At 46.3% G+C, this 25,296-nt stretch overlaps 1 protein-coding gene across 2 annotated transcripts in view; it reads right to left on the bottom strand.

The window, feature by feature from the left end:
* Positions 1 to 25,296, bottom strand: part of SCAF4 (SR-related CTD associated factor 4) — a 273,314-nt gene that overhangs the window by 67,912 nt on the left and 180,106 nt on the right. For both annotated transcript variants that reach the window (XM_063956403.1, XM_063956402.1), the window contains exons 17-19: positions 9,146 to 9,440; positions 3,421 to 3,504; positions 2,247 to 2,411 (exon numbers count right to left, since the gene is read on the bottom strand). In XM_063956403.1, coding sequence (XP_063812473.1) covers positions 2,247 to 2,411; positions 3,421 to 3,504; positions 9,146 to 9,440 — 544 coding nt within the window. The remainder of the gene's footprint in view (positions 1 to 2,246; positions 2,412 to 3,420; positions 3,505 to 9,145; positions 9,441 to 25,296) is intronic.

The following is a 25,296-nucleotide window of genomic DNA, read 5'->3' as shown; positions in this document are numbered from 1 at the left end:
TTTTCACACTCGCACCTATTTGTTAAGTCAGGTTTAGGTGCTTTGCACGCCTGAACCACTCTCTTTTGGCCGTGATCATTGTGATAAGTGGGACAATTGAATATCCCCTCGCGATCTCCCGTCACTTTAGACGGGAGATCGGGCGCGATAAAACAACTGAATTACCCCAATTGTGGGCAAGTCAATTGTTTTGTGTGCCCAATCCCCTTTCTAAGGTGACGGGAAATTGCGGAACGCTATTTAATGTTTGTTGTTTTTTTTAAACGCATTGATCACGCCCAGGCAGACCATGCTTAACGACGTTAAATGGATAAACCTGGTCTGGGCGCAATGTTAAATGTGCCGTTTGAGCGCCCAAACCAGTCACTTTTCGCACATTTCAGCTCGCCAACTCCACGGTCTGCGAGCTGAAATGTGTCTCCACGCTACTCATCATGAACAAATGAGGCCAACAATTGAATTGCTCTGTTGGGCACCATCTAGTGGCGGCAGTGGTGAAAAACAATTGAATTCCCCCTATTGAGAACAATGGAAGAAAATAGCAGCTTGATATTGGACATTAGAAAGCAGATGCAATGTAGCTTTTGGTAAGCAACTTAAATAAATCCACAGTGAATATATTTAGTTTGACAAGTACAGCTAGCTAATGAAACGTGACCGCAACACCTATTTATACAGACTCCAAACTTTGACCCTAAGAACGCAAACTAGTAAGCAATGGGATATTGGTCAGATTTCTGCATTAACCCTGAAACATGTGCCATGCCTGTTTAGGTTAAACTATGGCGTCCAAATTAACATAAAATACCCAAGTCTGCTTTCTTTCCTCCATTTACATTATCATGATCCATTTCTCTTGGTCATTAAGCTGCACCACCACCTAATCAAGCCAGCCGTTCCAGTTCATTACTTTAAACATGGCTTGAGAAAGCTTGGGGGTGTTGTCTGGGGCTGAGATGAATTACAGAGCCTTCTGAAAAACTATTGCATACAGCTACTGTACCTAGAAATGAATGTTTTATGGGTAGTCTTGTAATGGCAGAAGACTTATGTGCTGGTTGGACATAGAGGTGACCCACACTTACACATCAAAGCCAAACTTCTAAGGAGGATATCAGCAAAGTTTTGCAATACCAGGGAGGGACAGAAATAACCTAATAGAACAGGGTAGGCAAACTGTGGCACCACTGTGGCAGGGTATGCCACAGGCTGCCTACCCCTGTAATAGAAGGGTCATATACAGTATCGGGAACCCATATTACAGGCATCAGAATACTGGAGTAACACATACTACATTGTAACTCACTTTAGATATGTACTATGTAAATCTTGAAAATAAATTGTAGTACAAAAACAAAAAAAACAGACTACATGAATAGAAGACACTTCTCATGTTACATGAGACCTGTGACGCCTAGAGCCAAGACAATGAAACGCCTATAAAGTTACTGTGTAGGAGCACTATTTTAAATCATGTATTATTCGGTACAAAAATTACTGGAAAAATCAGAATTATTATTTGAAAGAAGTGGTCTCAACCTAAGCGAGAAAGATTCTTAATTCATGGCTACTACATCAATAACCACTACAGCGTCTAACAGGGAACCGCAGATAGCAAATTATCCAGGCACCAACATGACAAGAATGATAAAAGCTTCACCATACAGTTAACTCTGATTGTACTCGAATATAATGCCTGCATATTATATAATAGCAGCCTTCAGGTGGTGTCACACCAGCACTTCTCCAGCTATAGATACGTTCTGGCCTGATTCATCTAGCCACTTATGAGCTTTTTGTACGCTCTCGGTATTGGGTCTGCTAAAATAATGGCCAATTGGGGCTTTGGTAATGTTTACTATGGCAGTACCCGCACTGGAAATACGTACTAGTGCATGAGTCTTCAACCTGCGGTCATCCAGCTGCTGTGGAACTACACATCCCAGCATGCCCTGCCTCAGTTTTAGCTTAACTTAATAGCTAAACTGCGTCAGGGCGTGCTGGGATGTGTCGTTCAACCTGCGGCCCTCCAGCTGCTGTGGAAGACTAATGCACTAGTGTGACGTCCAGGCCAGTTACTTCAGTATGAGTCTAGAACACACTAGGCTTTAAAAAGTGGAGTAAAGAGTAGCAACGTGACACCACCCTCATGACAGAAAAAGCACCTCAACTAAAACCACTTGTGTTCAGTAGAGGTCTGGATAACACAGGAGCAGTTTTGTAAAAGCTCTGTAAGAAAGACTTACCATGATGTGGGTTCACTGGGCCAGGAGCATTATTTGGCCCTCCTTGTGGAGCTGGCCCAAATCCTTTCCCATCATCATCAGATTCAATATTTTCTCTTCCAGGTACAAGGGGCAAAGGATTTCCTTGAGATACATCCGAGTCATTAGATGGAGCACCTGCTGTAGCTGAGAAAAAAAAAGTTGTCATTTACAGTCATGGTCATTTCTACCAGTCCAGGGCACACAATGTCAGTGGTGAATGCGACATTCCGGGCAGTTCAAAATACTCCGGTGTAAAGGCTCCAGAATAAGGTATTTTACGTTTGTTTTTTTAAATGTCAAGCTTTACTAACTGGCAACATGCACAAACCTCAATATTTTTAGTTAACGGGTTGCCTGTACAAGGCAACCCGTTAAATCAGCACCAACACCTACTACATACATTTTACTAACTCAGGCCATCCCCCAACAAACTGGCATCCAGTTTTTCTTCTTTGAGCCCCGAGGAGGAATCATAACTATATTCATAGGGAATTGTCAGGGCCCAGTTTAAAATGGGCAACATGGAGTAGCCTCAAGGCCTCTGGCAAGGGGATTCACGTGGACAGAAAAATTCACAGGGTGGTAGTGCAGCTTTAAAGCCATATGAAGGCGAAGTCTCCACAAGGCTTAAGCTATTATGTGTGGATGTAACCCAATAAGCACACGCTTATTTAATAATGGTAGTGGTAGCAATCCCCCAATATATACACAAATCACTACTTTCTCCTAAACGTCAGGGAAATCTCTAGTGTTACACCAAGTAGTGGTTCATTGTTCCCCATTAGCATTGGATCTTATGTTGACGTTATGCCCCTCACATATGTTTCCCACAAACTTGCAATTCCACTGCTGAAAATCGATGCAGGTCTCATCTTTTGAATGAGCTATTTAAAAGCCAAGAAGCTTTATGCAGGGGAGAATGTAGCTGTGGAAAAGCCTATACGTGATGTCTGCAACAGGCACAAGGCGGACACTTTCCTTTCAGCCTGGGAGCAGATATGAGAAAAAAGCATCTTAATATATATATTCTTTTAAAAATGTTCATTAACTTCATTTACAAGTTATAGTACATCGCAGAGCAACACAGTAATAATGTATGTATCTAATATGCACAAATGTATACCCCATTATGCTTGGAATAGCAGGCACTTACAGGTTGGGATGCTCATTCCAGACATTGGAGGGGGAATAGACACAGGTGTCATAGGAGGGGGCATCCCTGGAGGAGGTAGAAAGCCTAAAAAATAAGGGGAGGGAAACAAAAAGGTAACGTTAAGTGGTTGATTGTTACATAAAAGACTGCAAACAGCCATTATGCGTTGGCTGCAATTTTAAATAGAGACTTGAGAACCAATTCAATTTCTGTAGGTGAGAGTTTATTGAGCTGCAGCTTCGTGCCCACCAACCCCCCCCCCCCGTGCTCTCTGACACCGGCAGCAGAAACCCCTTCCCGATGGTGATAGCTTTATCTCCGTCTGTACACTTACAGAGGATGGCCGCTGGCCTCTCTGCTCCCCCTTCTCCGCCTGTCACTCCCAGCCGCCCCCAGCCCACCCACAGTGCCCTGCGCTGTGAAGAGACACAGCGTAGGGTGGGAAGTGGGATGAATGAGAGAACAGCTGGCCTGTGGATGCTGCTGCAAACGAAAGTATAACACAGAAAACAAATATGGTGTGTGTATTCCGGCGCGGTTTAAAGTGTCAGCCCAATTTCACTCCTCTTGTGGTCTGCCCAATCTCAAACCACATACAATAATAGGAAATAAAAGTCGTTGATGGGAAATCAAAGGCGATACTAAATGATTAAAACAAGGTAGAGGAAATGATTAAATATACATCACATGAAATCTCGACGAACTGTTGATAATTTGAATTTCTTTGGATGCGACATTGGATGCGAAAGAAATTCAAATTATCACCAGTTCGTCGAGATTTCATGTGATGTATATTTAATCATTTCCTCTACCTTGTTTTAATCATTTAGTATCGCCTTTGATTTCCCCTCAACGACTTTTATTTCCTATGAAAGTATAACACACTCTCTCTCCCCCTGTAAAATGGGGACTCTTGCCTGCCGCATTGCCTAAAATGGGGACTCTTGCCTGCCGCATTGCCTAAAATGGGGACTCTTGCCTGCCGCAATGTGCAAAATGTTTCAGTGTTTCTCGACCCCACTGTAACTAAAAATTGGGGGGGGGGGGGGGGCTGACATGGTCATACTCCTACGAACGTCACACTGAAGGCGGGGCGCACAAAAAGGTGGTGGGTGTGTACCAGTTAGGCCACGACCATTTTTGGACATGTGTGCATGATACCAGCTTTGGCTTGACTACAGATATTTTTCGGATCTTTGCCTCTGACTGGTTGGCCACCCCTGTTATAGTGTACTGTCTGTGTATATTTACAATAAAAGGCATTTGCTTGAACTGTTTACCCGAGTGATCAGACAATCTGTATCCTCACAGTCAACATGCATTAGGTCGACAGGGTAAAAAAGTCGACATGGCACGACAATGGTCGACACAAGTTTGTACCTTTTTTTTTTTTAAAGGATAATTTTGCACGTTTAACCATATCCAAGCACAATCAGTGGAAATGTATACCCTCACGGGCCCGCACTGTTCCCTGAGCACCATCCACAAGTTACTATTCCCAATGTAGTCCATGTGGATAATAAAATCAAGCAAAAGTTGGAAAGACGTGAAAAAACAAAAAAAACTCACGTGTTGACCTTTTGATTATATTAACCTTTTGGCCAATGCAAGTCGGGGATCCGGTCTGAAGATCGACGCTGTCTAGGTCGACAATGTTTAGGTCGACAGTCACCGGCGACAGGGTCTGAAGGTCGACATGGGTTCTAGGTCGACATGTACTAGGTCGACAGGTCAAAAGGTTGACACGAGTTTTTCACATTTAAAAAAAACAAAACTTTTTCATACTTAACGATCCACGTGGATTATGATTGGAATGGTAATCTGTGCCGAGCGAAGCAAGCCATGCGAGGGGAGACGGTGCACTAATTGGGCTTCCCAGTCACTGAACGGAGAAAACGACACCAAAGAAACATGAAAAACTCATGTTGACCTAGCATGTGTTGACCTAGAAACCCTGTCGACCTAAATATTGTCGACCTAGACACTGTTGATTTGATGATCCACACCCGCAAGTTGACCATATGGGGACAACCAATTGCCTGTCGACCTATACATTGGAACCCACCTTTGCTTCACTGTTTCCACAGATTTTAGTTTGAACCCTCTGGACTAAAACTGCATAAAACAATGAAGATTAGTAGGCATTGTATGGCATGTATGAGGGCAGCTCAAATATCTGACAATTGCACATGCCACTGGTCCCACAGATACGGTTTGTATCACACAACTCTTACACACAGGTAAACTGGTATAGACTAGAAACAGGAGTGACAACTAAAAGAGTGATCACTGAACTCCGCAGCTAGGCTCATCTTCCTCTCCCGCCACTCCAGATCTGCCACTCCCCTTCGACAAAATCTACACTGGCTCCCATTCCCCTACAGAATCCTAATCAAACTCCTCACCCTCACATACAATGCCATCTCTAATTCCACTGCTCCCTACATCTCCAACCTCCTCTCCCTTCATACTCCCTCCTGCCCACTACGGTCGGCCAATGACCGTTGCCTCTCGTCTGCCCTGGTCACTGCTTCCCATGCAAAAGATCAAGACTATGCCCATGCTGCACCCCTTCAGTGGTACGCACTCCCCCGCACCTTGCAAAGCTTCAAACGGGCACTAAAAACCCACCTATTCATCAAAGCATACCCCTCTGATGCATAACCTAGTCCTGAGGCTGCTCCTCCATCCCCCTGCCTTGAACATCTCTGCTTTGCTTACATACTGCCATCAGGCTACCTCCCGCTTGCACCTCATGTCATCTGTCTGTCGACCCTTCCCACTAGATTGTTAGCTCTTCAGAGCAGGGCCCTCTTTTCTCTTGTTATCCAAGCCCTCTTCTCGACACATTTCACTCGCAGCTCTCTCCTACTCAGCGACCATCTATACCCGCTTTTTCTCCTGCTGGTAAAGTCTCCTATCTATGGCGGCCAGCCCCAGGTAGTACGATGATTACTCCCTCACTACTTACAGCTTAGCTGTATTATGTTTTGAGAATTATGGTGCTCTTTGTTACCTGTACTCTATTTTTGTTATTTATTTACTGTAATGCTAAGTTTTGTCTCCCTATACTGTCTTTTGTATGGCGAAGCAAAACACTTGAGGCGCCTTATAAATAACATGTAATAATAATAATAATAATAATGATGATGAGAAAGTGTAACCCACAGGTGCCGCTTCATAGGGACCATGGGGAAATAGAACTTCTGCACTACTTGGCCATACAATTCCTACAGGTCACTGGCATTCCCTTGTGTGCATGATAGCCCTAAGGGTCTATTGTGATCTATAACCTCAATTCTCTGGCGAGGTGGAAAATCAAAGGTATCCTCGGACATTGCTAATCTGTATATGTAAACAATCACTGTACTAAGGGAAGACCATTCTTTCTAAAAACAATCCATCCAACTGCTGCTGAGGCAGTAAGAGCATAACCTAGCATTGCTAGCAAATCACTGGCCTTCCAGTCGTTCAACTATTACATCAGCCGCACGCCTCTAGATTCAGGTAATAAGACGTAACACGTGGAGTTAATAAGCCAATTGCTTCTATGCAATATAGAAAAAAAGTTTGAGGTAAACTGCAGGCTTTATAAAGTGTCCGGTTGTCGAGGAGACAATGTCTGGTCTCCCACCACTCTGCCTTACTGCACACCTGATCAGATACCTGCAAAACAGACCGTGCCACTCCACCTGCAGCTACCTTCAATTCTGCCACTCAGTATCACATCCATACACTACAAGATATTCAACTGTGACCAAATTTAAATGTGTCTCAGGACTAATACCAGTACAAAGAAAAAAAAGCTTTACACAAACTGAACACTAACTCACTAAATATTACCAGATGAGTGTGATAAAATGAGACACGAGGCTTCTGCCACACTGCAGTGCAGTACTTATTTGGAGTCTAAACATGGCCGTTCTAGTGGATGGAATAGGACGGGATTGTCAAACCGACAACTGGACACGGATGTGGTTCTTAAAAGAGAAACTTACAATATCTTCCCCTCATGTAACCAGAGCCAAGAGGATGATAATCTGCTCTCCTTTTATTGTGAAAGTAACTCAGAATAAAGTTATGACATTGGGATGTAATTCACACATTAATAAAATACATTGAAAGCATATGAAATAATTCCACCATCCTGATCTGAAATTGTAATGTAGAATCTGAGCGGTCAGAATGCAGCAAGTTAATTTTAATCTAATACACGTGTAGTTCACAACGGTTTTTACCCAGCACATGTGAGAATAAGGGCACTTTACCCTGTACTTTATTGCAGGTCTCATGTGATTAGTGACGTGGGGATAATCACATAAAAGCAGATCACCAAGCCATTGGGGATAAAAGTAAATATTGCAGCAATTCCATGCCGTCTTCATTAGAAAGAACTGTATATCTGCAAAATGTATTTGGGAGCACTAGTGCTACAAACCTCATAGTGGACTGTCTATACACAAATATTCTATAGAACAGTTTCTCAAACACAGTACTCATGGAATCCTAAACAGTGCATGTTTTCCAGATCTAGCTGCAGTATCAGTGTGGTAACGGACAGACACTAGATCTACAGGTGCTAGTGAATCAAACATCTGACGGGATTATAATTTCCTTCCAATATATAAAGATACCTTTATAACACGCACGGTTAGGGTGCAAGGAGCACAGCATTGACAAACGCTGCTATAGAACCTCTGTTTGTGCCGGCTAAGTGTAAGGAGAAATGCAGAAAACATGTTGCAACCTTGTGGAATCATCCATTCTCGACAAACACGCTTGTTACAATTGTGCATTTAGTTTCTTTTTCTTCTTAAGATGTAGCCTGTGTGATAGGTACGTTTACACGTGGATGGGCATTGTTACAGCACCTATTTACTAATTAAAATGGTACAGAAATACAAATCTGAACAATGCAGCACTGAGTTGTAATTGTACCATGGCATCTGACGTCCACAAAATATAGTCCTTTATGAAATGTAAAATCATGTGAATAATTTTTTTATTAATGCCAACATTTTTATCAGAGAGAAGAGTTTACAAAACGGATTTAAAAAAAAAAAGTTTACAAAAACATTAACTACATCCTGAAGCGTCAGACTAGCCTGGGAAACTAATCCTTTCCCACCACACAGATATGAGGGGGAACACCAGCTCACTGCAGCATCAGACTGCTCAATGCAGTTAGTCATTGTGTAGAAAAGGTTACAGTGACAGGCACGTCATGAAACCTTTTAGTCAGAGGCGGAGATCTGTAGCAGTCCCAAGCCCCACCCCCCCTACTGGTGAATGCGTTGTGCAGGATCTTCCAATGTGTCAGTGTCTACCGCAAATGAGCAGATCTCCGGGAATATGGAGACTGCGTCCTTTCACTAGTGATCTCTGCTGCACTTGTCAGAGAGGAGAGTATAACCTATGGATGCAGGGTGTGCGGTATAAACCCCTCTAGACTCTGTGCCCATGTGCGCCACACTACCTGCACCCATTACCGATACACCCATGCCTTTAATATTTAAGCTACGAATGAAAGAGAATGTATTTTATACCTATAGGACGAGTAAATGTATACACTTTGTACTCTTTGCTTATTAGAAGGCCGGAAGCAATATTTATCCCTGAAAGATGCGTCTAAGGAAGTCCTACATATACAGCCCACATTACAGCCTACATAATACCCCAGCATACTGCAAACACAAAACATTATGCTCTTATGTTAACACCTTACCTGGTGGCATCTGCATTGGGTTAAATCCTGGCCTCATAAACAGTGGTGGGGGAATGCCAGGAGCAAAACCAGGCGGAGGTATGTTTATTGGGCCTGGGAAATGCAATCCTTGAGGCAAAGGCATTCCTTGTAAAGGTGGCAATGACGGTGGAATATGCAATCCTTGCGGGAGAGGAAGCCCTTGTGGTGGAGGCAACCCCTGTGGTATCGTCAAGCCTTGGAGAGAAGGTAATGTAGAAGGCTGAAGAGTCTGAACTGCCGACACCGCAGACAGAGGCAGCACAGATGGCAATTGCTAATGAGGTAGGAGAATAAAAATCAAATTGATCACATGCCTAAAAACTATGCACCTAAAATGTAAAAACAAGCATAAAAATATCCATACCTAAGTGTTTAGCATCATAACAGATATGACAGTTACAATAACAATTGTTTTTTTTTTTTAAACCTTGATAGTTTTAAAATGTCTGTGTGCATTAACCACTTTATAGTGCTTATTAAATTAATCCACAGATTAAAATTTCCCCAAACATAAAATACATCCCTCACAATCTAATTACTGCGGACAGATAGATGTGCTACACATTTTGGAATTGCATGTCCAATAAAAGCTTTTATTTAGAAGTCTTGTTGCATAAGTATTTGAAATAGGTGTAGGAATCACTCCCGAGGAAGATCTTCTACAGTTATACCTACACCTGACTGCCTCATATGATAGAATAGCTGGGAAAGCAGCACACTACATAACTTAGCTGAGGTTTAGAGTCAGAAGAGCTTTTAGATAGAGGCTATACACGGATTAATGGGGAGCAGGTTGAGCTGGAATAATCAAAATGGTCAAGTACTAAACAGAGATCGAACACAGTAAATTAGACTATGTAAATTTTCCAATCTTCATACTTCCACACCTTCATATTCTCTCAGTGGACCAACCTGCCCAGGGCTGTTACGCTTCCATTTCTGATTTACTTCCAATATATTGTATATGCATTCCTCCTGTAAGACTAGTCTATCCACTGTATGAGACGATATGATGGTGCTATGCAAACACCATGTACATAATTTGCAACATGTTAACTACGACACAATGAATCACTTGCTTGGACAACTTTGTGCCCCTTCCTGTACCTACCGATCTTGCGGACTGCACTGATTTGCCTAGGCTTCTGTGCAGATATATATCGGAAAGCCAATTTTAATCAGAAAGAAACAAGTAGGGACTACCCGGGATTTCTTTTTTTTTTTTTAATTCAATACGTTTTTATTGATTATCCAGACAAACATACAAACCATAACATTAAAAAAAAAAAAAAAAGGTATGCACTATGTGTACACATATAGGAATCAACAAGTGTTGTATGCACCAACAGAACAACATAAATAGAGTTGCAAACAGCAACAGGTTATACAAAGAGAGCGTCATGATTTCTTTACATTTGTTCATACAATGGTACAACATGAAATGACCACAAATCAAAATTAGGCAGAAGCATGGGTATATCGGTACAGTGGAGACGATAACCACCTATCCCATATCTTATAAAATTTATCCGGGGCTTTCCTAGAAATATAAACAAACTTTTGATGGGACACAACCGAGTTCACTAGTGGGATCCATTTATTAATATCAGGGCCTGCAGTCGCCATCCATGAGCGTGCTATCAGTACTTTGGCCAAAACACATAAATTAAGAATATATCTCCTAGAATGAGCATCCAATATCTCCTCATCAATGACCCCAAGGATACACACAAGGGGGGTAAACACGTCAAAGGGGATTCCCGTAGTGGCTATTATCCGTATCACCGCCTGCCAAAAGTCCCGCACCACCGGACAAGCCCACAATAGATGCCAGAAGGTACCGTTAAGAGAGGCACACTTCGGGCACCTAGAAACACTCCGTCCCCCTATGTTGACAAGACGTGTGGGAGTGATGTAGACTCAATGTAATATAAACAAGTGTATCTGCTGAAAACGAGCCGAGGTGGTAGCGGTACGTGAAGTCCCCAAGGCCTCCCCCCATACATCTAGGGAAATCGGTCCTAAATCTACCTCCCATTTAGCTTTAAGGTGTGAGAGACTATCAGAATGATGGGCACCGAGCAGAGCGGAGTAGAGAGCAGAAACAGACCCCGAGCCTAGAGCATCAGTCAGGAGCAAGTGGACCGGTGACTTCCGAAGGAGAGGTGGGGCAGCACTAAACTGGGACGCGCACGCGTGGCGAAGCTGAATATATCTATAAGAATAGGATGCGGGTATATTAAACTCAGTCTGCATTTGTCCAAAAGAGATAAATGTGCCCGAGGAGTACAATTGATTGAGGGAACAAACTCCCCAGCGTCCCCATACCGATCTCATATGTAGGGACGTGAAATGAGTGAGATCACGAGTGTGCATCAATGGGGTGTCAGGATCCCATACCTCCCCCCCCCCCACCAACATAGAATGTTTCTGCCTCCAAACCATGATTGCTTGTTTAACCAACGGCATCCTAAGGAGTGCAACATTATCACTAAGTAGGAGCTGGAGGGGTGACAAATTGATTTTGAATGCTAGTAATACATTAGAGATTAATAAATCCCCAGACGAGTCGGAGACCCAGGGAATTAAATGGAATAGCTGAGCTGCTAAGTAATAGAATCTAAGTTTAGGGAGAGCCAGACCACCCGAGTCCCGAGGCCTAGAGTATCTAGTTTAATCCGAGCTCTACGGTTGGACCACACCAGTGAGGACAAGATACCATCTATGACACCAAATAACCTCTGGGGGAGATAGACATGTTGGAGGACATACAGCATTTTAGGTAGTACAACCATTTTAAATAAGATTTTACTCACCGGTAAATCTATTTCTCGTAGTCCGTAGTGGATGCTGGGAACTCCGTAAGGACCATGGGGAATAGACGGCTCCGCAGGAGACTGGGCACATCTAAAGAAAGATTTAGGACTACCTGGTGTGCACTGGCTCTTCCCCCTATGACCCTCCTCCAAGCCTCAGTTAGGACACTGAGCCCGGAAGAGCTGACACAATAAGGAAGGATTTTGAATCCCGGGTAAGACTCATACCAGCCACACCAATCACACCATATAACTCGTGATAGGAACTCCGGTTAACAGTATGATAACAAATGGAGCCTCTGAACAGATGGCTCGCCATAACAACCCGATTTTTGTAACAATAACTTTGTACAAGTATTGCAGACAATCCGCACTAGGGATGGGCGCCCAGCATCCACTACGGACTACGAGAAATAGATTTACCGGTGAGTAAAATCTTATTTTCTCTGACGTCCTAGTGGATGCTGGGAACTCCGTAAGGACCATGGGGATTATACCAAAGCTCCCAAACGGGCGGGAGAGTGCGGATGACTCTGCAGCACCGAATGAGAGAACTCCAGGTCCTCCTCAGCCAGGGTATCAAATTTATAGAATTTTGCAAACGTGTTTGCCCCTGACCAAGTAGCAGCTCGGCCAAGTTGTAAAGCCGAGACCCCTCGGGCAGCCGCCCAAGATGAGCCCCCTTCCTTGTGGAATGGGCTTTTACAGATTTAGGCTGCGGTAGTCCACCGCAGAATGCGCAAGCTGAATAGTGCTACAAATCCAGCGCGCTATAGTCTGCTTAGAAGCAGGAGCACCCAGCTTGTTGGGTGCATCCAGGATAAACAGCGAGTCAGTTTTCCCGACTCCAGCCGTCCTGGAAATATAAATTTTCAGGGCCCTGACTACGTCCAGTAACTTGGAATCCTCCAAGTCCCTAGTAGCCGCAGGCACCACAATAGGTTGGTTCAAGTGAAAGACTGATACCACCTTCGGGAGAAAGTGAGGACGAGTCCTCAACTCTGCCCTATCCATATGGAAAGTCAGGTAAGGGCTTTTTCATGACAAAGCCGCCAATTCTGACACATGCCTGGCCGAAGCCAGAGCCAACACATGACCACTTTTCATGTGAGATATTTCAAATCCACGGTTTTAAGTGGCTCAAACCAATGTGATTCCAGGAGCTCCAAAACCACATTGAGATCGCAAGGTGCCACTGGGGCACAAAAAAGGGGCTGAATATGCAGCACTCCCTTACAACGTCTGAACTTCAGGCTGACATCCTTCCTGGCTTTGATCAGGATAAGAATGACTTCCTCCGGAATACCTTTTTCACTCAGGATCCGGCGTTCAACCGCCATGCCGTCAACGCAGCCGCGGTAAGTCTTTTAACAGACAGGGCCCCTGCTGCAGCAGATCCTGTCTGAGTGGCAGAGGCCATGGGTCCTCTGAGATCATCTCTTGAAGTTCCTGGTACCAAGTCCTTCTTGGCCAATCCGGAACAATGAGTATAGTTCTTACTCCTCTTTTTCTTATTATCCTCAGTACCTTGGGTATGAGAGGGAGAGGAGGGAACACATAAACCGACTGGTACACCTGTGGTGTCACTAGAGCGTCCAGAGCGACCGCCTGAGGTTCTCTTGACCTGGCGCAATATCTTTTTTTTATTGAGGCGGGACGCCATCATGTCCACCTGTGGTCTTTCCCAACGGTTTACCAGCATTTGGAAAACTTCTGGATGAAGTCCCTATTCTCCCGGGTGGAGTCTGCTGCGGAAGTCTGCTTCCCAGTTGTCCACTCCCGGAATGAACACTGCTGCCAGTGCTACCCCATGATTTTCCGCCCAACGGGGAATCCTTGTGGCTTCTGCCATTGCCCTCCTGCTTCTTGTGCCGCCCTGCCTGTTTACATGGGCGAGCACCGTGATGTTATCTGATTGGATCAGTACGGCTGGTTTTGAAGCAGGGGCCTTGTTTGGGTTAGGGCCTTGTAAATGGCTCTTAGCTCCAGAAAATTTATGTGAAGTGAAATCTCCTGTTTTGACCACAGTCCTTGGAATTTCACTCCCTGTGTGACTGCACCCCAGCCCCGAAGGCTGGCATCCGTGGTCACCAGGACCCAGTCCTGTATTCCGAATCTGCGGCTCTCTAGTAGATGAGCCCTCTGCAGCCACCACCGCAGCGACACCCTGGTTCTTGCCGACCGGGTTATCCGCTGCTGTATCTGGAGATGGGACCCGGACCATTTGTCCAACAGGTCCCACTGGAAATTCCTTGCGTGGAACTTTCCTAATGGAATTGCTTCGTACGAAGCTACCATTTTTCCCAGGACTCGTGTGCATTGATGTACCGACACCTGTCCCGGTCTTAGGAGGTTTCTGACTAGAGATGACAACTCCTCGGCTTTTTCCATTGGAAGAAACACTTTTTTCTGGTCTGTTTCCAGAATCATTCCCAGGAACAGAAGACGTGTCGTCGGGACCAGCTGTGACTTTGGAATTGAGAATCCAGCCCTGCTGTTGCAGCACTTCCCGAGAAAGTGCTACCCCCTTACCAACTGTACCTTGGAGCTCGCCTTTATCAGGAGATCGTCCAAGTACGGGATAATTAAACTCCCTTCTTGTGAAGGAGTATCATCATTTCGGTCATTACCCTGGTAAAGACCCTCGGTGCCGTGGATAATCCAAACGGCAGCGTCTGGAACTGATAGTGACAGTCCTGTACCACAACCTTGAGGTACTCCTGGTGAGGAGGGCAAATGGGGACATGCAGGTAAGTATCCTTGATGTCCAGAGAGACCCTGTAATCCCCCTCGTCCAGGTTCGCAATAATCGCACTGAGCGATTCCATCTTGAACTCGAATCTTTTGTTATATGTGTTCAAGGATTTTAAATTTAAGATGGATCTCACCGAACCGTCCGGTTTCGGTACCACAAACATTGTGGAAAAGTAACCCTTTTCCTGTTGAAGGAGGGGTACCTTGATAATCACTTGCTGTGAATACCGTTTTTGGATAGCCACCAACACTGCCTCCCTGGCAGAGGGAGTTGCCGGTAAGGCAGATTTTAGGAAACGGCGGGGGGGAGACGTCTCGAATTTCAGCCTGTACCCCTGAGACACTGTTTGAAGAACCCAGGGATCCACCTGTGAGAGAGCCCACTGTGCGCTGAATCTCTGAGAGGGGCCCCCACCGTACCCGGGTCCGCCTGAGCAGCCCCAGCGTCATGCTGTGGACTTACCGGACGCAGGGGAGGACTTCTGCTCTTGGGAACTAGCTGTGTGCTGCAGCTTTTTCCCTCTACCTTTTCCTCTTGGCAGAAAAGATGAGCCTCTAGTCCTCTACTTTTCTGGGGCCGAAGGGACTGTACCTGATACTACAGTGCTTACTTCTGCTGTGGGGTAGCTTGTGGCAAAAGTTTTGATTTCCCAGCCGTAGCTGTGGAAACTAGGTCTGAAAGACCATCCCCAAACAGTTCCACCCTCTTTTAGGGCAAACTGCCATGTGCCGTTTTGAATCGGCATCGCCCGACCATTGCCGAGTCCATAACCCCCGTCTGGCGGCAATGGTTTTACATATCGCTTATTAGTGATGCCAGTCGGCAAATATCCCTCTGTGCATCACGCATGTATAAAAGACAGCGTCTTTTATATGCTCTATTTTCAGCAAAATATTGTCCCTATCTATAGTATAAATATTATCCGACAGGGAATCTGACCACGCAGCTGCCGCACTGCACATCCATGCCGAGGCAATAGCAGGTCTCAATATAATGCCCGTGTGTGTGTATATAGCTTTAAGGGTAGTTTTCTGCTTTCTATCAGCAGGTACTTCAGGGCGGCCGTATCCGGAGACGGTAGTGCCACCTTTTTTAATAAGCGTGTAACCGCTTTATCTACCCTAGGGGGTATTTCCCAACGTGACCTATCCTCTGGCGGAAAAGGGTCCGCTGCTTAGAAATTATCAATTTCTTATCAGGGGAAGTCCACGCTTCCTCACACACCTCATATCAATTCCTCAGATGCAGGAAAACTACTGGTAGTTTTCTGTCACCAAACATAATACCCTTTTTTGTGGTACCTGGGGTATTATCAGAAATGTGTAATACATTTTTCATTGCCTCAATCATGTAATGGGTGGCCCTATTGGAAGGTACACTGGTCTCATCGTCGTCGACACTGGAGTCGGTATCCGTGTCAACATCTGTGTCTGCCATCTGAGGTAGCGGGCGTTTTAGAGCCCCTGATGACATTTGAGACGCTTGGACAGGCACAAGCTGAGCAGCCGGCTGTCCTATGTCGTCAAACCTTTTATGCAAGGAGTTGACACTGTCACGTAATTCCTTCCATAAGTCCATCCACACCGGTGTCGACCCCGCAAGGGGGTGACATCCCATTCACAGGCATTTGCTCCGCCTCCACATCATTATCCTCATCATACATGTCGACACAGCAGTACCGACACACAGCACACACACAGGGAATGCTCTGACAGAGGACAGGACCCCACAAAGCCCTTTGGGGAGACAGAGGGAGAGTATGCCAGCACACACCAGAGCGCTATATACCACAGGGATATCACTATACAGAGTGTTTTTCCCTTATAGCTGCATAATATATTTATACTGCGCCTATTTTGTGCCCCCCCCTCTCTTTTTAACCCTTTTCTGTAGTGCAGGACTGCAGGGGAGAGCCAGGGAGCGATCCCTCCAGCGGGGCTGTGAGGGAAAATGGCGCCAGTGTGCTGAGGGAGATGGCTCCGCCCCTTTTTCGGCGGGCTTTCTCCCGCTATTGTAAAAGTTCTGGCAGGGGTTAATAAACACCTATATAGCCCCTGGGGCTATATATGGTGTCAGTTCGCCAGCCAAGGTGTTAATATTGCTGCTCAGGGCGCCCACCCCAGCGCCCTGCACCCATCAGTGACCGCAGTGTGTGGTGTGCATGAGGAGCAATGGCGCACAGCTGCAGTGTTGTGCGCTACCTTGGAGAAGACAGAAGTCTTCAGCCGCCGATTTTCCGGACCACCTTCTTGCTTCTGGCTCTGTAAGGGGGACGGCGGCGCGGCTCCGGGAACGGACGACGAGGTCGGGTCCTGTGTTCGATCCCTCTGGAGCTAATGGTGTCCAGTAGCCTAAGAAGCCTAAGCTACCACCACTTAGGTAGGTTCGCTTCTTCTCCCCTTAGTCCCTCGGTGCAGTGAGCCTGTTGCCAGCAGGTCTCACTGAAAATAAAAAACCTAACATATACTTTCTTCCTAGGAGCTCAGGAGAGCCCCTAGTGTGCATCCAGCTCAGCCGGGCACAGAAATCTAACTGAGGCTTGGAGGAGGGTCATAGGGGGAGGAGCCAGTGCACACCAGGTAGTCCTAAATCTTTCTTTAGATGTGCCCAGTCTCCTGCGGAGCCGTCTATTCCCCATGGTCCTTACGGAGTTCCCAGCATCCACTAGGACGTCAGAGAAATTAGGTTTATCCTACCCGTAACAGTAAGTGGCAGTTTACTCCACACCCTGACACGAGACCGTAGATAGTTTATTTGTGGACGTATATTCAGATCAATAAATTGCGAGGACCGGTTAGTAACCAATATCCCCAGGTATTTAAAAGAGTCCACCCAGCGAAGCGGCAGGTCACCGGGAGGGCAGACAGGACAGAGGCCCCTAAGCGGAAGGACACAGGACTTGTCTCAATTAATGGACAAACCCGAGAATCCCCCAAAAGTATCAATTACTTCCAAGATATGAGGCATAGTGGCAAAATAATCAGATACAAACAGAATATCGTCTGCATAAAGAGCAATTTTGTCCGTCCCGCCACCCAACCGGAGGCCCGCCACCCGCGAGGAGGATCTAACAATACAGGCCAAAGGCTCTATGGCCAGAGCAAATAAGATCGGATACAAAGGACAACCCTGTCTTGTCCCTCTCTGTAGAGAGAAAGTGGAGGATATGTGGCCATTAACAGAAACCCTATCCTGGGGAGCAGAATAAAGCAGCTGGACCCACTTTTTAAAAATAAGTCCAATACCAAATCGGTCCAATGTCCCCCACAAGAAGCCCCACTCCACAGAATCAAATGCCTTAGCTGCATCCAGGGAAACTATAGCTGAGGAGCAGGACCCCTCGCGAGGGGCCTGGAGATGCGTGTAGAGCCTACGAAGATTAGGTAAAGTGGACCGACCCGGCATGAACCCTGATTGGTCCTCATGTATCAATTGTAGAATCACAGCGCTAAGCCTTGTCGCTAGTATTTTAGCTAAAATCTTAAGGTCAGTCGTTAACAAAGAGATCGGACGATAAGATTCGACCCGTGTTGGGTCTTTATCCGGCTTAAGGAGGACTATAATTAGGGCCTCAGCCATAGAGTCAGGTAACCTACCCTGCGCAAACAAAGTATTGTATATATCAAGGAGTTTAGAGCCATAAAAGGTGTGTGCTTTTTATAAAGTTCCAGGGGGATTCCATCAAGACCCAGGGTCTTCCCTCCAGGAAACGAATTAACAGAGGATTCCACCTCAGTCAGTGTCAAGGGGGAGTCCAAAAACGTTATAGCGTCCTGTGACAGCGTGGGTAATGGAATATTAGCTAAGTACTCCTCTATGTCCGTCCCAGTGTGAGTAAGCCTAGAACTATACAGCCGTCTATAGTAATCTACAAAGTCCCCCACAATATCGGGCGTATTAAAATGGGTAATATTATCGTTGGTACAAATTGCAGGCACCGTATTAGACGCCCTGTCCGCACCCGCCAATGTCGCCATAAAGCTACCAGGCCTATCACCCGTTGCATAGTACATGTGTTGAGCATAAAGTAGACGGTATTTAGCCTTATCAGCCAAGCAATCACGCCATGAAGCCTGCGCAAGCAGCCACCTCTCCCTCGTAGTGTCAAGACCATCGGCCATATACTGCAGCTCCAGCCTCCTACATCCAGCCTCAAGGTCACGCTCACCCTGGGCATAACCAAATTTCAAGACAGCCACTCTTTTGATCAGGGTGCCACGGACATATGCCTTAAAGGCTTCCGATAAAACTGTGTCAGACACCGAGCCCTGATTTTCCAGCAAAAAGGCCTCCCACATCTCCACCAACTCCGCACCGGTGCCCATCCGAGTAAGCCAAAAGGAATTAAACCTCCAAAACCGTGCCCCCCTAACATCTCCCATGTCTAGACAGAGAATTACCGGGGAGTGATCCGATATGCCCCTAGTAGCATACTGAACATAAACCACCCGCGGCAGCAAGCCTTTAGAGGTGAGGGCCAAATCTATCCTAGAGAAGGATAAGTAGGTAGGAGAAAAGCATGAATACTGTCGTATGCCAGGATGACGGACTCTCCACGCATCGACCAAGCCCAGACTGTCCACCAGCAGCGCAAAGTCCCTGCCCCGCACCCCAGGAGCATCAGGGGACCGTCTAGTTCTATCTAAAGCATGGTCGATGACGTTATTAAAGTCACCAAGACAAACTATAGCAACATTCGGATACAACGTGATAAACTCGGCTGCCTCTCTGAGAACCTCCGGGGAATAAGGGGGCGGTTTATAAACAGCCATGATAAGCAAAGACATAGAATAAACTTGACATTTTAGAAAAACATATCTGCCCCACTGGTCCAGTTGGACCTGATCAAGGACAAACGGGACCGACCTTCGAACTAGAATGGACACACCCCGCGAATGCGACGTATGGGTGGAGTGGTAAGCCCAGCCCACCCACGGTCTCTTAAGAGCCAGGACCTTTGCCCCTACTAGATGGGTCTCCATGAGACAAATAATATCTGCACCATATTGTTTAAAGTGCCAAAGCACTAGTGAACGTTTGACTTTATCGTTCAGCCCCCGGACATTCCAGGATAGAAATTTAAGTTGATTAGAGGCCATAAGTCAAGACAAAACAAAATATGCGATCGGTCCCGCGTATCCCCGCCAGGCCATCAACCTCAAGACTAGATGCTGTTGTAAAAATCAATGAACCCATAGCGTCTGCAACACATACAAGAAAAGAAAAAAAGAAAACAAACATACAATCCCTCCCGTCCTGCCCCCCCTCCCTGTATACCCGCCCGAACTGAGGCATACCTTACCCCAAGAAACTGGTCCCCCTTAACAAAGAAAAAACAAACTATACCAACATAAAAGGGCAATGAATAGAGTAACCCAAAGACAAAAGGCGTAGGTCCCCCTCCCTCATCTAAGAAAAGTGAGGAGACCCCACCCCGAGCCCTAAACATAAACCTCATTGGAGTGAAAAAATAAACACTAGCAGAGGCAATGTAGTATTATCCGGGTAACATACTGCGACACGGATATCAGCAAGAAATACCAGCCTAAACATAGGAATATATCAAACATTAAGGATCAGGAGCAAGGGCCCGCCTGGCCGGGGCCCATTGATCCAGCCACAGGGCAGCGTCCCGAGGGGTAGCAAAGAATTTAGTTTCTCCATCAGCCACCACCCTCAGCCTAGAAGGAAAAAGCATTGCATACTGTAGATTAAGTTCCCTGAGGCGTCTTTTAATCGGAACAAATTGTGCACGGTCCTTTTGCACCTCCAGCGCAAAGTCAGGAAACACGGAAATTTTGGAGCCATTCCACAACAGGGTCCCTTGGTGCGCGCCAGAGATAGAACAGCGTCCCGATCTCGGTAATGGAGGAATTTCGCTATGAGTGTGCGCGGTGGCGCACCCGGTGGCAGCGGCCTGAAAGGGATTCTGTGAGTCCGTTCAACCGTGAAGAAAGGCGTAAAAGAGTCAGTCCCAAAAGAATTTTTCAGCCAAGATTCAATGAACTGTTCCGGGGCATTACCCTCCTCCTTCTCCGGGAGCCCCACAAAGCGGACATTATTCCTCCTCAGTCTGCCCTCCATATCCAGCATCTTGCCTTTGATATCGGATAGCTGACCATCGATGGCAGTAACACGGGAGCAAAGCGGAGAGATCTTATCCTCCAGCGTGGATGTTCGTGTCTCGACTTCCCCGACCCGTTCTCTAACCTTTTGGATATCGTGATGGATTATGGTCTGGTCAGCCTGCACCTGGCCTATCTAGTCTTGAGAGACGGGATTCGCTAGCCGCCAGGGCTTCCAACACTTTTTGCAGCACATCATCAGAGGTATCACCAGAGGAGGATGAGTGGCTGGGGGACACTGGTGGAGGGGTATCCCCACCCCCAGTCGGCGCCGCCGCGCGCCCTCTAGGGGTATGCGAGTATTGTGCAAGCCGGGCCGCAGCAGATTTATGGTGGTTCCTCACCATTTTGTAGATATCTTAGAATAGTGCAGGATCCGTAGCTCAAAGAATATCAAACAGCTCAGAGGTTGTGTGGTTCAGAGTGATAGTGGTGTGTGCACACTGGAAGCAGCAGGACACAGTCACAGCACCACAGACAGCTATATATGGCAGTCCAGTGCAGTTCCACAGGAGCGTACAGGAGGGACCAAGGAAGAAGGAGCACGACCCCTATTTCATGCAGGCCTCTCTGGTAGCCCCAGGCCATATAACACCCAGGCAGCACAGGGGAGGAGAGGGGGGGTCGCGGGTGCCCCATTACACAGCAGCGCTGGGGGAAGCGAGGAGAGTGGTTTGCAGGGTCAAGCAGGCCAACACTGGATTCCCCCAGGAGAGGGGGGGCCGCGGGTGTCACAGCACACAGCAGCGGCGGGCAGACACAGGAGGACGATCTGCAGGCTCCGGCAGGCTCACCCAGCAGTTCCCCGTGTGAGCGGCTCCCGCACAGCGCACACTGAGGCCGCGCCAGAGAGCCGGGACCGGAAGTCACGGCGCCATCTTAGGTGAGGAGAAAGGCCAGGGGAGAGGAGCTTCGGCGTCCGGATTCTCCTCTGTCCGCGGCGTCCCGCAAAGACTACACAGCTGCCTGGATCCTTCCCCCACCAGTTGCAGTAAGTTGGCCTCGGAGGGACCCCTCAGGATATGTAGATCGGATATATGGGAGTGGAGAGCACTCACGCCGAGCTGCTACTCCATGTCCCGCTAGGCCACGCCCCCCGACTACCCGGGATTTCTAGCAGATACTTATCCAACCAAAGTGGCAAACTAGATGGGCCACGTCGTTCTCATCTTTTGGTAACCTCAACCCTATTTGATCCTTGGTTCTTTGTAAGGATATTCTTATGTCTACCCCATGCATGTTTAAATCGCTTTACCACTTTTGCCTCTACCACCTCTGATGGGAGGCTATTCCACTTATCCACTACCCTTTCTGTAAAGTAAAGTATCCTAAAGTTTCCTTTGAACCTATTCCTTCCAGTTTCAGCATGTGTCCTCGTGTTCTAATACTTATTTTCCTGTCACCCTTTTATACTTGGTAAAACCCTTGATACTGTATATGTGAAAGTTTCTATCGTGTCCCCCCTTTCCCTTCTCTGCTCCAAACTATGCATATTAAGATGTTTTAGTCTTTCACGGTAAGTTTGATCTCTGTGGAAACCTATGGAGTCGATGCCAGAACTCTATTCTGGAAAAGGTGGCACTGAACTGCGAGCCTGTGAAGGCACTGATGCCATATTACGAGACTAGAGGATACTCAAATGTTCTCTTTTGAACTTGCCCACCCCGACCACGTGTCCTCAGTGTCCTGTGGCTCAGGAAATGTCTAAATGGTCAGTGTGTTTTGTACTAAAAACAGATTTAAATAAAAGCTTGTCCCCTCACTAAGGGGAATTCCATTGAAATCACCGCCCGATATCCCATCTAAAGTGACGGGAAATAGCAGGGGCAATATTCAGCTGATGCTGCTTATCACGCTATTAGTGTCGGGTTTAGCTGCTAAACCCAATTAAACTAATGGACGCCATCAATAGAGCCGTTTGGGCGACCCAACAGATCATTTTGCGCACATTTCACCTCGCCAGCACGGGGGCTGCGAGCTGAAATGCCGATACTAGCAACGGAATACCCCCCCACTATGTCCTACTGGCACAAGGACAATCACACCTGTGGTAACATGTGAGTGCTAGAAGCATGACTTGGTGTTTCTCCTGATTTACAGGACTGGCAGTGAAAGAACATTGCGTAAATTGGGAAGATTGATGACACAACCGCCAATACAAGTGGGAACTGAAGCCCATATTCAGGTACAGTCTCAGACTGGCAGCATCAAACAGTTTTTTTCTCATGGACCAATGCTAATTCACTTATCTGCGGTGTTCCAAAAGGATTAAAGGGGTAAGATGTAAGTAGAGCCGTTATGGGGAAAAAGTGTCAGTGCACATTATATGCACTGATACTGCTTGCTCCCCTTCATATGCATGACTGTAAGGATGCGTACTACATGACAATTGATGCATATCGGAGCTGCTATCTACAAGATAGTGTGCCATCCCGACACCTGTAGCTATCCATTGCAACAGCTGCAGGTATCATTGTCCTTTCCCACAGCAGGGCCAGCTCTATTCCTAGCTGCTGCCGGGGTGCAGGCGGCACAGAAGATCTAGTGATGATAGCGAGATCTCGCACACGCCCAGTGGAGCCAGTCGGTGGGAGGGACAGCGCATCGGAACTAGGCTGATTGGCTCTGGCGGGGATCGCTGGAGGAGGTAACCAACTCCCCCACTCCAGCAAACAAGATGTTAATACATCTTGACTGTAATGCTTCCTGCCTCACCTCGGTAAAGATATGTGCCGCTATAAAACAACTACCCCCAAGTACTATCAGATCAACACTTAGCCTCTTTCGTAACAGTGTTTGTGAAAGGACAAAAAACAAGATTAGTATGATTTGGAAATATTATCCAGTAAAACAAGAACATTTCCTGGCTACAAATCGTAACCAAATAACACCAAAAAGTTACCCCTTGTGCCATCACAAAGGGACCTGCTGACGCCCAGCTGCACACACCAAAAATGCATTGGTGTAAGTTTTTGCAGGCTAAAAGAAATGTATTACGAACTGTGTGAGCTAAGAAAAAGGTAGGTGTTAGAAAAAAAAAAGGAGAGGAAGCAGACACAGAAAGTGAGTAGTGTACAAAAATCTAGGCAAAGATCAAACTCAAAGGGGGAATTCAAAAGTTTGTGTCGGCGGCGGCTGTCAGTGCCAGGAGACCAACTGAGTAATTCGATTGTTACCACGTTCGGGTGAAAAGTGACCAGTTTGAGTCCAGATGGCACGTTACACATTGCTTCCAGCACTTTGTCGGACTTAGCAGTTCTATACGGCTAAAACTGGCACTACAGAGCGCAATCAGTGCAAAAAACAATTGAATACCGTCCGTCCCCCATCTCACATCATTTTGTACCGGAGATTGGGTGCAACTCACTTGTATATGCATGCCCAAAGTGTAAAACCCCAGCCAGACTATGTAGCTGCAGTTGGGCAAAAAGGATATAACAGAAGCACAAACAACTTGTCAAAGGACAAGGTATCCTAAACGTCCAATTCATCCAACTCCCCTGGCCTCCTGCATTTTTAAATGATGGGCTCCAGGTACCCACATAATTTCAAACTCCATGCAATTACTGAACAGATCATTTTGAGGATAATTTTGAAGCATTTATACAATGGCAGACAACTGATCACAGCATATGGGGCAGAAACCCTCTTAGAGAAACACTGCCTCTTTATTAAATATTTATCCACAGCAGGGATAAGAAGAGAATTATGCAGGACCCACTGTCCCTGTTTCTGGTTGGTTTTTGACCCCCTGGGGATTCCCCCTCTCTCCACAGTCACTTCAACTGGTCAATCTAGCCAAGTTATGATTAGTGAAGGTGCAGCCTGACCTGCCTCTGAAAGAGCGAGGGCCTACACGTGCTGGAAAACATACCCTATAGCTTACTCTCTGCAGCCATAGAGGCTGTATGGATGTCACGGACCACGGTGACTGATAGTTAAAAACAAATGCTAGAAGACGCAGATATTAAAATAGACCATGTTTAAATAAATGGTTCTGTAAAGGGAGGGATATAGAAGGAAGAAGCATTAGACTTTAAACATATTTCTAATATGCCATACTGCTAGATAAGGCCTGGACATAGCTTGGCTTTTCGGGTGGGGTGAAACAAGTCCCAGTATACCCTATAATCTGGCAGCCGGGGGTTGTACTGTCAACACCTTGAGAACCATAGATTATACATGCCCTCCTAGCTGGGCCCTCTATGCTCCTAGCATCAGTGTCTCCCACTGGATAAGAGAAAACATTTATTCTTCTAGTAAATTAGATCAGTGTCTCAACAGAAGAATAAAATATCATACAAAGAACCATATAACAGTGGTTTCCAAACTGGGTGCAATAGGTTGGTGGTCCAGAACTAAATCATCAAGTTTATGGTCAATTTGATAAGCAAAACTAATGCTGGTGACTGGCAATCATAAAAATAGGACTTT

This window comes from Pseudophryne corroboree, chromosome 2 (assembly GCF_028390025.1).
Source record: "Pseudophryne corroboree isolate aPseCor3 chromosome 2, aPseCor3.hap2, whole genome shotgun sequence".
Taxonomy (NCBI): Eukaryota; Metazoa; Chordata; class Amphibia; order Anura; family Myobatrachidae; genus Pseudophryne; species Pseudophryne corroboree.
This window is presented reverse-complemented; position numbering and strand designations above follow the sequence as displayed.